Source organism: Herpailurus yagouaroundi, unplaced genomic scaffold (assembly GCF_014898765.1).
Source record: "Herpailurus yagouaroundi ecotype Mexico unplaced genomic scaffold, PumYag 200, whole genome shotgun sequence".
In the NCBI taxonomy this organism is placed as follows: Eukaryota; Metazoa; Chordata; class Mammalia; order Carnivora; family Felidae; genus Herpailurus; species Herpailurus yagouaroundi.
The window spans coordinates 3,107,012-3,119,312 of NW_024412431.1; the positions used below are offsets into that span (position 1 = coordinate 3,107,012).

The following is a 12,301-nucleotide window of genomic DNA, read 5'->3' on the forward strand; positions in this document are numbered from 1 at the left end:
CCCCCCCCACTAGCACTCTGTCTCTCTCTGTCTCAAAATGAAACATTAAAAAAAAAAAAATTAGAAAGGGAATCAAGTGAGAAACAGAAAACGGCCGTGGGTGCTTCCAGTGTGTGGTCAGGAAAGTCCTATCTGGGCAGAGACCTGATGAAGTGATGGCCCAGGTTCTGAGCGGAGGAGGGACTGGCCCCTGCTCAGGTGCTCACAGGCGCCCCCTGGTGGCTGTGGCGGGGTAGGGCAGGAGTGGGGAAACTAGGATGGGTTGCATAGCACTGGTCCAGGTGGGAGGCTGTGGGGGCTGGGCTGGGGTGGGGCTGAGGACGTAGAGGGGGAGGCAGCCAATGCTGATGCCGAGAGTCAGAGCTCACCAAAGCCCTGGTAGATGTGGGTGCAAGAGAGGAAAGCATTTTCTGGTGACCCTGAACTCATGCAGGGACCGAGCTGCCATCAGCTGGGGAAGGCAGGGTCAGGGTAGGCTTGGGGACCATCAGGGGCTGGCTCGGGGCCACGCTGAGGGAGAGAGGCCTCTGAGACACCACGTGGGGAATCAGGGAGGCAGCCGTGCACATTCAAGAGTCTGGTGTTGGGGAATGAGCTCCAGGCGGGGTGTGAATTGGGGAGTTGTTAATGCATGGCCACGTTCAAAGTCATAGATGGGGGTGAGACCCTCAGGTGAGTGTAGACAGAAGAGAAAGGCCCAGGAGGTCCTCGGAAAACCCACCCCGCCGGGCACTGGGGGCAGACTTCAGCAAAAATAAAGATGTTTTTCTCAGCTTGGGAAGAGGTCCAGCTGGCAGGGGATCCGAGAGCAGGGGGAAGGGCAGAGTGTGGACGCGGGACTCTGGTGCGTCCTCATCCAGGAGCCAGGGAGCACCTAAGTCGCAGCGGCTTTCAGCCAGGGCCTGGAGGTTCTTCACCATGGACCAACAGACTTCGACATCCTCCCCGCTGCCCCGGGACCACCTCCCTCACTGCCCATCCATCGCTCCCATGGGTTGGAGCCAGCGTCACGTTCTGTGTAGGAGTAGCTCTACCTGCTTTGTCACAGAATGGCCTGAAGCTCTGAGACCCGCTTTGGCGTGGCTGAACCTGGGCTTTGTTGTGGGGCAGGCCTGCCAGGAAGACCTTCCTTGCTGCACAGTGGGCAGCTGGCCCGCCTCCCGGTCCCGTGATCCCCTGTGAAGATGGTACCTAATGTATCACTTACAAGTGAGCTCAGGAACCCCAGAATAATAGTCACAGAAACAAGATAGAAGTTGCTATTGTTTCTTATGACGTTCCCATCTGGGGCAGGTGGGGCAGCTCCAAAGGCATCCAGGTCCCTCCTTATTCCTGAGCCTTCCTCCTCCTCTTCCAAGATGGCTGCCCGAGGTCCAGCCACCATGATATTCCAGGCAGTGCAACAGAAGAGGAAGAGCCTTCCCAACGAAGGCCCGCCTCCCACTCTCTGAGACTCCTTCCAGAAGTCTCAGGGCAGCCACGCACTGACTGCTAGTTGGCCGTAGCTCCGTCACGGGCCATGAGTAACCTCAGACTCGGATCTCACGCCGAAGCGGTGGGCCAGCTTGGCCGTCTCGGCCACCGCTGCCCTGTGGGACAGGAGAGCACGTGTGTGGCACAGATCCCAGCCTGCAGAACACTGTCCATCCGTCTCTCCTCCAGCCTTGTGGCTCTTGCCGCCTCTGCTCACAGACCCACATTTGTCCTGCTTTGCACATGCTCAGCTGGGAGCCCCAACCCTCCACATCCTTCCCCCCACCAGCCCAGCCCCGCCCCCCCAGGAGTCGGGGCACATTCTAGACCTTCAGTATCCAGTGCAGTAGCCACTGGCCCAAATTTAGCTATTTAAATATTAACTGACTGAAATAAAATGAAGTTGAAATTCACTTCCTTAGTCACCCCGGCCCCGTTCCCGGTGCTCACAAAGAACCCACCTGCGGCTCCTTGCTACCGCACCTGACGACACAGGTTCTGCCATCGTGGAATGTTCTTTTGAACAACTTTGCTGTAGCCTCCCTGAGAAACCTTGATGGGAGCTTCCCCAGGCAGGGGTGTTAGGGGACACCTGCCCACTTCTGAGAGTGTCTTGGGCAGCCTTTGGCCCCCACAGGAGGGCATGGAAGAGGGGAGAGGAGAGGAGTCACCCGAACCCACAAAAACAAAACCCCACGGATGCCACTAGTTGCATACATCACCGAGCATGTGTGCTGCACTTGGCAGGGTTTTAGATGCTGTAGGCCCTAACTGGGGGCTCCTCTCAGCCCGACCGGTTGCAGGAGCCACTGCCATCCTGGGGCTCCAGTTGTGAGTGCCCGGGTCAAGTGTGAATCCCCGTCATTCGGACCCCAGAGCCCACGCTACAGCTCCCTGCACCTGTTAGCCCCACGGGCAGGGTCGAACCACATGCCTCTTCTTCCTCCCTCTTGCTGCAGGAACGTCTACAAGGACCTGCGGCAGATCGAGCTGGCCTGTGACTCCCAGGAGGACGTGGACAGCTGGAAGGCCTCGTTCCTCCGAGCTGGGGTCTACCCGGAGAAGGACCAGGTAAGGAACCGCCCTGCCCGGCCGGCACACGTCGGGCTGTGCTGACCCTGGGAGAGGAAGGGGTCTGGCGTCTCCCTGGATGGGTCATTTCTAGGATCATAGCCCATACTGTCGTGAGCAAACAAAGGAGGAAAGGAGAGAGGGTTTTGTGGTCAGGGTCCAGAAGGCTCTCCAAGTAAAGACAAGGACAGGGATATACATGGCCTGGGACCCCATCTGTTTTGTTCCCTCTCCTCCTCCTGTCCTTGAGGAAGAGTGAACGTGGCTGCCCTCGGCCCCCAAATTGACATGTTCCAGTCCCCACGTGAGGGGTCCAACCACCTTGGGGCATGGTCACCCCAGGTCCAGGCAGCTCAGGCCAGGGGCGGGCAGGGCCACTTGAAGCCAACACGGCCATCAGGGGACATCCCCAGAAAGCTGGTGGTGGGCAGGACAAGGCAAGCCATTCGCAGAGAAGGGGGGCTCCCCACGCTCGCCTCAGGCCACAGTCCCCCCTCACCGCCTGCCCTCTCCCCGCACAGGCAGAGAATGAGGACGGGGTCCAGGAGAACACCTTCTCCATGGACCCGCAGCTGGAGCGCCAGGTGGAGACCATTCGCAACCTGGTGGACTCCTATGTGGCCATCATCAACAAGTCCATCCGTGACCTCATGCCAAAGACCATCATGCACCTCATGATCAACAACGTGAGTGCCCGGCCCCGCCAGGGCCCGCCCGCCGCCGGGGAGGAGGCCAGGGCAGCCACGGCCGGATTGGGCCCGGACGCCCTTTGTATGACATTTAACATTAGAGTGAGTCACGACCTTCTAAACGTCAGAATCAGGGTTCCCAGCCTCTCTCGGGAGATTAGAAGGTACAAGCCACGTGGAGCTCGCTCCCTTTTCCTTGGGTAATTGAAACAAATGCCACACGTATATACTTTCTCTGAAGTGTTTCAATCTTGTACGAACCCTAGGAGAAGAACTGTGATCATCTCCCATTTTCTAGACAGGAAAAGGAGGCCCCAGCAAGGTCAAGGAAGCTGCCCTGAGTCACTCAGAAGAGTGGGAGGTGGGATTAAAGCCCAGACTGAGTCTGTCCCCAGCTGTGGCCTCCTGGTGGCCTGTGGCCCAGCCCACCTTCACTGGAGGGCTCTGCCTACCCCCGGGCTCCCGAGACTCACGGGGCTCTAGGCCTCTCTCTGGTGAAATGCACTTGTACTAATGTCTCCCGCTCTCGGTTGCTGGGAGGGTGCAGGGGGTTCATATTATCAGGCCTCCCGCTCAGCTGGGCACCCAAGAAGCTACGTAGGCCAGCTTTGGGTTTATGTTGTGCCTGTGAAAGCTTGCAATGTAACAGGGTCTAAAGCAAAAATAAAGAGAGAAGAGGATGTCCAGGTTGATAATAACTCATTTATAATGTAGAAAAAGAACTGTGGAGCGTAACAGAATATACAGGAAGGCTCCATGTGTATAAAAGGGGAGCGGAAATAAACTGTCAAGCCTGGTCATTTTTGGAGATGTTGAAAGGCCATTTGGGAAAATTCAACATCCATTCTGAAAAAGACAACTGTAGGAGTCTTCTGTTAGGAATCTGTGTTTCAGTCTCAAAGTCACTCTTTTTTTTTTTTTTTTTTTAATGTTTATTTTTGAGAGGGGGAGGGACAGAGAGAGGGAGGCACAGAATCCAAAGCAGGCTCCAGGCTCTGAGCTGTCAGCACAGAGCCCAACGCGGGGCTCCAAGTCACAAATTGTGGGATCACGACCTGAGCTGAAGTCAGACGCTCAACCCACTGGCCACTCAGGCGCCCTAAAGCCACTCTTGACCTTAATGGGGGAGCTCAGGAGGCATTCCCTCGAAAGTCAAGAACAAGTTGGCTATCTCCACTTGTGTTTAAAACTTTTTCGTAGAGTCATTAACCAGTGTAGTCAGATTAGAAAAATCGCGTAGAGGTGTGAACACTGAAAAGGAAGAGGGAAACCTGTCCCTATTTGTAGAAGCTCATGTACACATGAACACACGTACCTAGAAATGCAGTAAAAGTAACTGAAAAACTCCTGTATCCTGTAGGAGGTTTTGGAAGGAACAAAGTATACAATGAACAGAAACTAGTACTGTTGTTGTTGTTTATTTTTTTTTTTTTGCCCCCGGGTGTGCTGGTGGGGGGGCGGCAGACGCAGACGGGGAGGGGGTGGGGGTGGAGGGAGGGAGGGAGAGAATCTTTTTTTTATTTAAAAAAAATTTTTTTTTCAACGTTTATTTATTTTTGGGACAGAGAGAGACAGAGCATGAACGGGGGAGGGGCAGAGAGAGAGGGAGACACAGAATCGGAAACAGGCTCCAGGCTCAGAGCCATCAGCCCAGAGCCCGACGCGGGGCTCGAACTCCCGGACCGCGAGATCGTGACCTGGCTGAAGTCGGACGCTTAACCGACTGCGCCACCCAGGCGCCCCGAGGGAGGGAGAGAATCTTAAGCAGCCTGCACGCTCAGCAAGACAAGCCTGACTCGGGGACCCTGGCCTCATGACTGGGGCCGAAGTCAAGAGTCGGACGCTCAACAGACTGAGCCACCCAGATGCCCCTTTTAAACATTTATTTTTAAGAGAGGGAGCTAGCAGTTTTTTAACAGACGCCAGTTGGCAGATAACGGATGGGAGGAGAGATGGCGATGCCAGAGGCAGGGTCCTCGGGGTAGGTTTGATCATCAGCGTCTGGTGAGACGGGCTGGAAGAACACTGGAAGGTGGCCCCGAGAGACACGGCAGACACTTGGGTAGAACCCCACCCCCCCCACCCCCGGGTTGTAAACCTCTGGCTCGTCCCTCAGTAAAGTTAAAGACAGGAAAGCCTGCAGGGTGTGGCGGCCGCCCTCCCAGCCAGCAGCCCAGGCGGGCGTGGTGGAAGCCCTGACCTCTCCGCCCCTTGTCCCCAGACGAAGGCCTTCATCCACCACGAGCTGCTGGCCTACCTGTACTCCTCGGCGGACCAGAGCAGCCTCATGGAGGAGTCGGCCGACCAGGCCCAGAGGCGGGACGACATGCTGCGCATGTACCATGCGCTCAAGGAGGCCCTCAACATCATCGGGGACATCAGCACCAGCACCGTGTCCACGCCCGTGCCCCCGCCTGTCGATGACACCTGGATCCAGAGCTCCAGCAGCCACAGGTCCGTAAGGCCCGGTCACCCGCAGTTGGCGGAGGATGCTGCCTGTGGGCTCCCAGTTCCTCCCGTGTGTCCCGTCGGGGCACAGCCCACGGGGTGGGCAGGGTGGAGGGGCCCCCAGGGCTGGCCACAGTGGGAGCGGCTACCCTGTGTGGGCCTGAAGCAACGAAGAGAAGGGTTGGGTTAAAGGCCCACGTGTCTCCTGGTGCTTCCCGCGCAGTGAGCCCAAGTGGAAGCCAGAGAGGGCAAGAGGCCCGGGCCGTGGTGGCCACGGGTCATCCTCCTGGAGCACAGATGAGAGTGGCGGGTTGGGGACGATCTGCGGGAGCCGCTGGGAACCTTAGCTGGCACATCCCCTTCCCCCTCAGCCGCCCCAGAGCTGTTGGATGGAGATGAGACCCTGGCATGGGCAATGCAGACCATCAGACAGGGATACCTGACCGGTGACGGGGGCAGGTGGCAGGAAGAGACGGTCGGTCAGGGAAATCTAGAAGGTGCCAGCCCTACTGAGACTTCAGGGAGCCATGAGTTACTTAGGGAGAGGGCACCCAACCTGGGGAACGGGGCAGCCTGTGGGGCGCCCAGGGCAGGGGCCTATAGGCCCTGCAGCCTCTGGAGGCATTTGGACTTGCAGTCAGGGCTGGGCTCTGGAGGGATCTGTGGCTAAGGAGGGTGGATTGGAGGAGGTGAAGCAGGCGGGAGGCCCAAGCAGGGCCGGTGGGGGGCAGAGGGCCGTGGGAGTGAGGTCAGAGGGAAGCGGGAGGCCCTGGTGGCTGAGGAGGGGTGCAGGTGGGCCTTGGCTCAAGTTTTAGGTGGGGGCACAGCCATTGCCAAGCAGGTGGTGGCGGGTGGATGGAGGGAACAGGTCCTTGCCCCCCTGCATGTCCCTGGGCGGGAGCTGGTGCCTGCCTGCGCCACTCCCTCCGCCTCAGCCCTCTACGGCCACACTGGCCAGGCTGGCGCGCCCCACCCCCACCCCCAGCTCACACCCTCTCCTTTCTCCACAGCCCCACTCCACAGCGCCGACCCATATCCAGCGTGCATCCCCCAGGCCGGCCCCCGGCAGTGAGAGGCCCGACCCCGGGCCCCCCCCTGATTCCCATGCCGGCAGCCTCCTTTGCCGCACCCCCCATCCCGTCCAGGCCTGGACCCCAGAGCGTGTTTGCCAACAATGACCCCTTCTCGGCCCCGCCTCAGATCCCGTCTCGGCCGGCTCGGATTCCACCCGGCATCCCCCCTGGAGTGCCCAGGTAAGGCTGGACCCCCCTCACTGCCTGCCACTAGAGCCCCCGGCCTGTACCCTGGGGCCTCTCCTCGCGCCCTGTGGGGAATGGAGTCATCATCCCCATTTGGCTGGTGTGAAAACTAAGGCCCAGAGAGACCAAGTCGCTTTCCCCAAAGTCACTGAGTGGTGGTGGAGAGTCAAGGTGACTCCAGGGCTCCCAGGCCTGTCCCCTGCCTGAGCAGGTGGCCCGTGATGCAGGATGGGACTCCTCACGAGGGGCCCCTGCTCCTGGTTTTGACCATTTTCTTACTTGAGGACACGCGCTGTGAGCCGTTACACACCTCTGCCCTGCCTCTCCCCACCCTGCAGGCCAGGCTCTGTCCTCACTTCTCCCATGAAGAACGGGTGTGTGTGGGGGGGGGGGGAGGGGGGTTGGGGACTCACACAGTCACACTGCCACCTCCTCCCCGGCCCCCCACCCCCTTCAGAGCATCCGGGCATTGGGCCCCCCCCAGGGGGGGGGGGGGGGGGGGCGGGGGGCGGGCTTCTCTCCCTCATCCTACTTATGGCCTCACTGCCATCTCCCCCCTCCCCCTCCCCGTCTGTCTTTATTCTCTTTGCAGCAGAAGACCCCCTGCTGCGCCCAGCCGGCCCACCATTATCCGCCCAGCCGAGCCATCCCTGCTCGACTAGGCTGCGGCTGCAGGGGGGGGCGTGTTCTCAGGGGGTCCTCGCACACCCGCGGTGCAGGAGCTTCGGTCTGGGCCCCTCCGCTGCCCCTGGCCCCGTCGTCCGCGTGCCAGGACCAGGCTCCCTGCGGGCAGCCCCTGACTCTTCCCTAACCTTGGCCCCCATCCCCGTCTGCTGCACACAGCACTGACCGAAGGGGCCCTGGAGCCCCCGGGCAGGGAGGGGGGGAGCCGGGGTGGTGCACTTTGGGGGATGGAGCCTCGGGGTAGCAGAGGAGGGAACGCACTCTGGGCGCCATCTCGAATGAGGACTCGGGCCGGGGTGGGGGACTGGCCCAGGGCTTCTCTGGCCAGGAAAGGCCGAGAATAGAGGCACCCGGAGTGCCTGGATCCCCCAGGCCTTCCTGGGGCCCAAGGAGCATGTCCGCTTCTCAGCAGCGGGAGCTCCCGGCAGCAAGCCAGGCCCAGCAGGCCCAGCAGGCCCAGCGCTGCCCGCCCTGCCTGAGTTGTAAATATTCCTTCCTCGGCCTCGGCTGCCGGAGGTGCCTTTGCCAGGTCCGGAAGCCTCAGCCCTGCCGGCCTCACTCTCTCCTCCCTGGGTCCCCCCCTCCCCCAGGTCTCCGGGGTGGCTTGGGCTCAGGGCTGAGTGAGTGGGGAGGCTTTGAGGGGCTCCTGGCTCCTACCCAGGCCTCCCCCACGGGGTGGGCCCCAGGTGGCCCATCACTGAGCAGACCTCGCTCGCTCCTCGCTCGGTTTGACCACTGTAAGTGCCTGCACTCTGTATCCTATTAATAAACTAAAATAAAGGGAAGAAGCTTCTAGTGGCTGCTGTGTGGGCCTTTTGTGTTGTCAGGCTGAGGATGTGGACTTGCTCCCCGGGCGCCCCCCCCCCCCCCCCCAGCAGGCCTCCCTCCCACCCCCGGCTCTCACACCCCACTCGCGGGGCTCTGCTCTTGGCGAGAGGGTTCACTTCTTCCAGAGACAACCATGCTCTCAAGGGAAAATCCTTTCTTTCCTTAACACCTCAGGAGTAGGGGCAGATGTTCCCCTCTCCCCTTCCACACATACTAACACGGGCCTGGCTGCGGCCCCTAACGCACTGGTGTGGAGACCCGGATGCAGGCCTAGGGTGGGCATCAGAATCACTAAGGGGAGAGAGGATTCCACCCCGAACCGCAGTGGTCAGGACCCTTCCCCACTGCTGTAGTCCTAAGGACACCCCCTCAGGTCCCAGGCCTCCTGGCCCAGCCCCGGTCACAGTTAAACTTTGCTTTCTGATTTTTCTCTTGTGCCCAGGCGACCACCTCCATCGGCTCCCGCCCGACCTTTCTTCTGAACTTCGTGGGAGACCCCTCCCGCCTGTCTGGTTTGCCCCCTTGGGGCCAGGTCTGTCCCGGCTGGTGTCCCTGAGCCCCAATCACCAGGCTCTGTGATTTTCTGACCATAATTTATTGACTTCAGTGCCCAGGCCAGACCACCCTTTGTTCTGTGAGTCTCCTGTGCAAGGTTTGGCTGGGCTACCCCTCAGCTCTGCCCGGGGCCCCCGCAGAGAAAGCAGCAGGGGCGGGTGGTCTCGCAGTCTCCACTCTTCGAGTTCTGTTACCAGACCTCACAGTGAGCCTCCCCCCTGCACTGGGCTGAGGGGCTGGGCTCCTTCTCTCAATAAAGTGACTGTCCTGGCAAGAGCACTGTTGTCTCCTTCCCAGCCCCTGGTGTCAGCGGGTCACCCCCAGCCCGGAGCCACCCCCAGCAGCAGCAGGAACAGGCCTCTGGTGGGGTGACAGGGAGACCAAAGAAGGCACGGGCCCCACAAACAGCAAGCCCCCTCCCACCACAACCTGGTTCAGAAGGCCAGTAGGGAAGGGAAGGGAGAGTTTGCTTCCCGGGCCCCATCCCACACCTAGTGCCAGTGCAGTGCTGGAAGACTCAGGCTAAGGCACACACATTTACAGCAGGGGACACGGAGACGAGCCACAATACCCAAGGGTTGCATTCAAATGCTGCGGTGCCCCCGTCCGTGCACCATTTCCAGGAGAGCAGGTACAGCCACTGAGCTGCCCCTCCCGGAGGGCCCAGGTCCGTCAGCCAAGCCAACAAGTGTTTCTTGCCTGGCCCCTCCAAGGGAGAGGACACTTGAGGGCCACACCTCCGGCCCTGACTGTATAGCCTCCCCTCCCGAAGGAAACTCAGTTGGGGAAGGGACCCCCACGTCTCACACACGTGTACCCTGCTGCCCTTTCCCCGTTCTTCCTTCCGGGGCTACGTAGGCACAGGGCGCTTGTCCTGGAACAAGCGCTTGAGCGTGCAGACCTGTAGCACGGCCACCAGCAGCAGCACGGCCACGTTCACAGCAGACCAGAAGTTGACCCGCTCCAGGTTGCCTTCCTGCAGGTTGCGGTCACGTGCCTCAAAGGCCCGCAGTAGCGTCAGCATCTGGATGCTACGCTCCAACCGGGTCTTCATGGTCTCGATGGATTCCTGTGGGGCAGAGAGAGGGACAGGGTCAGGCCTCCGCCTCTCAGGGAGCAGAGACCAATAAAACCAGGGGGAATGGGGTGAGCTAAGATCACAGACTCTATGGCCAGGCTGCTGTGAGTCTTAAATCTGCTCTCTGTACCGAGTGGCTATGTGACCTTGAGCAAGCTAATTGACCTCTCTGGGCCTCTGTTCCCTCCGAATTGCTGTGAGAGTTACATGCCTAAATAAGTGTAAAAAATGTACTTAGTAGTAGTCAACAGCACAGTTGCTAAAGCCAGACTGCCCGGGGTTCAAATCCTCGCTTTGCCAGTTGCTAGCTGCGTGGCCTTAGCCATCCTGTGCCTCAGTTAGAATGGGGCATTGAGAACACACTACCTACTTCATGCGGAGATTTCATGAAATATTTAAGCCCTCCTACACCTAGAAATGTATTATTTTAACTGTGAGCTGCTATTAACATAATTAAGGTGGGGGCACCAGGGAGGCTGGGTCAGGCGAATGCGGACCCCAGCCTCTGTGGAAGAACGGGAGCGCGGCTGCCCAAAAGCCGGAGATGTGGGATGAGTGGCCCCAGTTCAGTCTGAGCGCACCTTGATGTCTCCCATCTTGACATCCAGCATCTCCTCGGGCTCCACGGCCTCTGCCCAGCCTTCAACCTCCTCATCGTCCTGCAGGCTGTCAAAAATGAGTTCAAAGAACACCAGCTTCTCTGAGATTGTGCTGAAGGAGTTGTCAAAGCACAGCTTGTAGTCCCCGGCCTCCGTGGGCTCCACTCTGGAAGAAAGACACACAGATACACGTGACCCTGAGTGGCCCACCAGCTGGACCTTGAGAGGCAGGGAAGGTGGTAACCTGAGGCCGCTGGGGAGGGGCAGGGCTGAAACCGAACCCAGGCAGACAGTGGGACTGAACTCACGTGTGCACCCCATCTGCCTTGCGGGACTCGCTGACCAGCAGCACGCCCTGAGGGCTCTCCAGCGTGAAATCCACGTCCAGTCCAGCACCTCCGATCACCTGGGAGGGCAGGTAAGAGAGGGTGGAGGGCTAGGGGTAGGCCAAGAGCAGCTGCCAGGGAAAGCCAGACCCATACAGATCACCAGAAGGCTACCTAAGCCCTGACATCTACACCTGCGACCTGGTGCCGCCCGACCTGTCCCAGGTAGACCTTAGCCTTGGCTCTGTCTTCATTGATATGACCGCTTTGGGTTTGGCTCTTTCATCTGGTCACGCCCGCGTCGTAAATCCTTGATCGACGTTTACCTGGCCACACACCAAATGAGGGGACAGGGCCCAGCTTTCCTTAACCCAACCCCTGCGAAATCCTCTTGCTGGCCACGCCCTTTCTTGTGGCGCGTCTTGGTCACACCCACCGACTCTGGCCGTCGCAAACTCTTGGCCACGCCCACTCGGGAGGTTCCCGCCCCGTGAAAGGCTCCCCGTTATAACCTATGGCCCCGCCCCTTCTGGGTGTCTCACTCTAGCCCCGCCTCCTGCCATTATTCCCACCCCCTCCGCTCTACACGCCGTCTCCACCAGCTCCGGCTAGCGCTCCCTAGCTCCGCCCCCGCGCTCTTACGCACGGGCTCCTCCCCCTTCCTCTAATGCATGCCTCGCTTCAGCTGCCTGGCCACGCCCCCTCACCCAGGCTCCGCTTGTTTGCTGGCTCCCCAACCTGGGACCCTCTACCTGGTACTCCGTCTCGAGGCTTGCGTTGGCAGGCGCTGACTGGTAGAAACACTGTTTCCTCCCCGCAGGCAGCAGGAACGTGAACTCGCCGTCCTGGATCGGCGGTGGCCCTGCCCCTCCCACCCCCACCGGCGGCAGTAGTAGCCACAGTGCCAAGGCTAGGGCCGCTCCGGCCGCCATCATCCGGGTCACCCTCCGGTCTGCTAAGAGGTCGTGGTTCCTTTAAGGGCTAGCCCTGCCCCTTCTGCTACTCGGCGGAGCTCATTGGCAGCCGCTCCATGAAACCAGCAAAGAGAAAAATGAAGGGCCCCTTGAGCGCTTAGCTGCCCGAATGAGTGCCCGATGTGCCTAACAACGCTCGATCATCTGGAGGGTTTTTTTTTTTTTCTCCTGAGTGGCCTCCGGCTGTAGTCTCAACCGATGATGGGGAAAAAAAAAATGACAAAAATAAGTACTATGATGGTGCATCTTTCTCAGGCAAAAGTTAAGACAACTAAGTCGGAGGCGGGCCGGGACCTTCTAAAGCCCCTCACTGAAGT

General features: G+C 59.7%; 2 protein-coding genes across 15 annotated transcripts in view; one reads left to right on the forward strand and one right to left on the reverse strand.

Moving 5' to 3' along the window:
• Positions 1-9,283, forward strand: part of DNM2 (dynamin 2) — a 90,767-nt gene extending 81,484 nt beyond the window's left edge. For 9 of the 14 annotated variants that reach the window (XM_040449900.1, XM_040449899.1, XM_040449902.1 and 6 more), the window contains 5 exons: positions 2,433-2,544; positions 3,066-3,230; positions 5,455-5,687; positions 6,692-6,934; positions 7,533-8,422. In XM_040449900.1, coding sequence (XP_040305834.1) covers positions 2,433-2,544; positions 3,066-3,230; positions 5,455-5,687; positions 6,692-6,934; positions 7,533-7,602 — 823 coding nt within the window. In that variant the 3' untranslated portion in view covers positions 7,603-8,422. Of the gene's footprint in view, positions 1-2,432; positions 2,545-3,065; positions 3,231-5,454; positions 5,688-6,691; positions 6,935-7,532; positions 8,423-8,894 lie in introns of those variants that run through there. The other 5 variants (XM_040449901.1, XM_040449907.1, XM_040449908.1 and 2 more) reach the window with 2 other exon arrangements.
• On the reverse strand, positions 9,032-12,046 carry TMED1 (transmembrane p24 trafficking protein 1). The gene is made up of 4 exons (XM_040449924.1): positions 11,763-12,046; positions 10,993-11,090; positions 10,667-10,850; positions 9,032-10,076 (listed from the first exon to the last, which is right to left on the reverse strand). Exons 1-4 carry the CDS (start codon positions 11,943-11,945, stop codon positions 9,858-9,860), a joined length of 684 nt encoding a protein of 227 aa, XP_040305858.1. The 5' UTR covers positions 11,946-12,046; the 3' UTR covers positions 9,032-9,857.
• Positions 12,047-12,301: the final 255 nt, after the last annotated feature.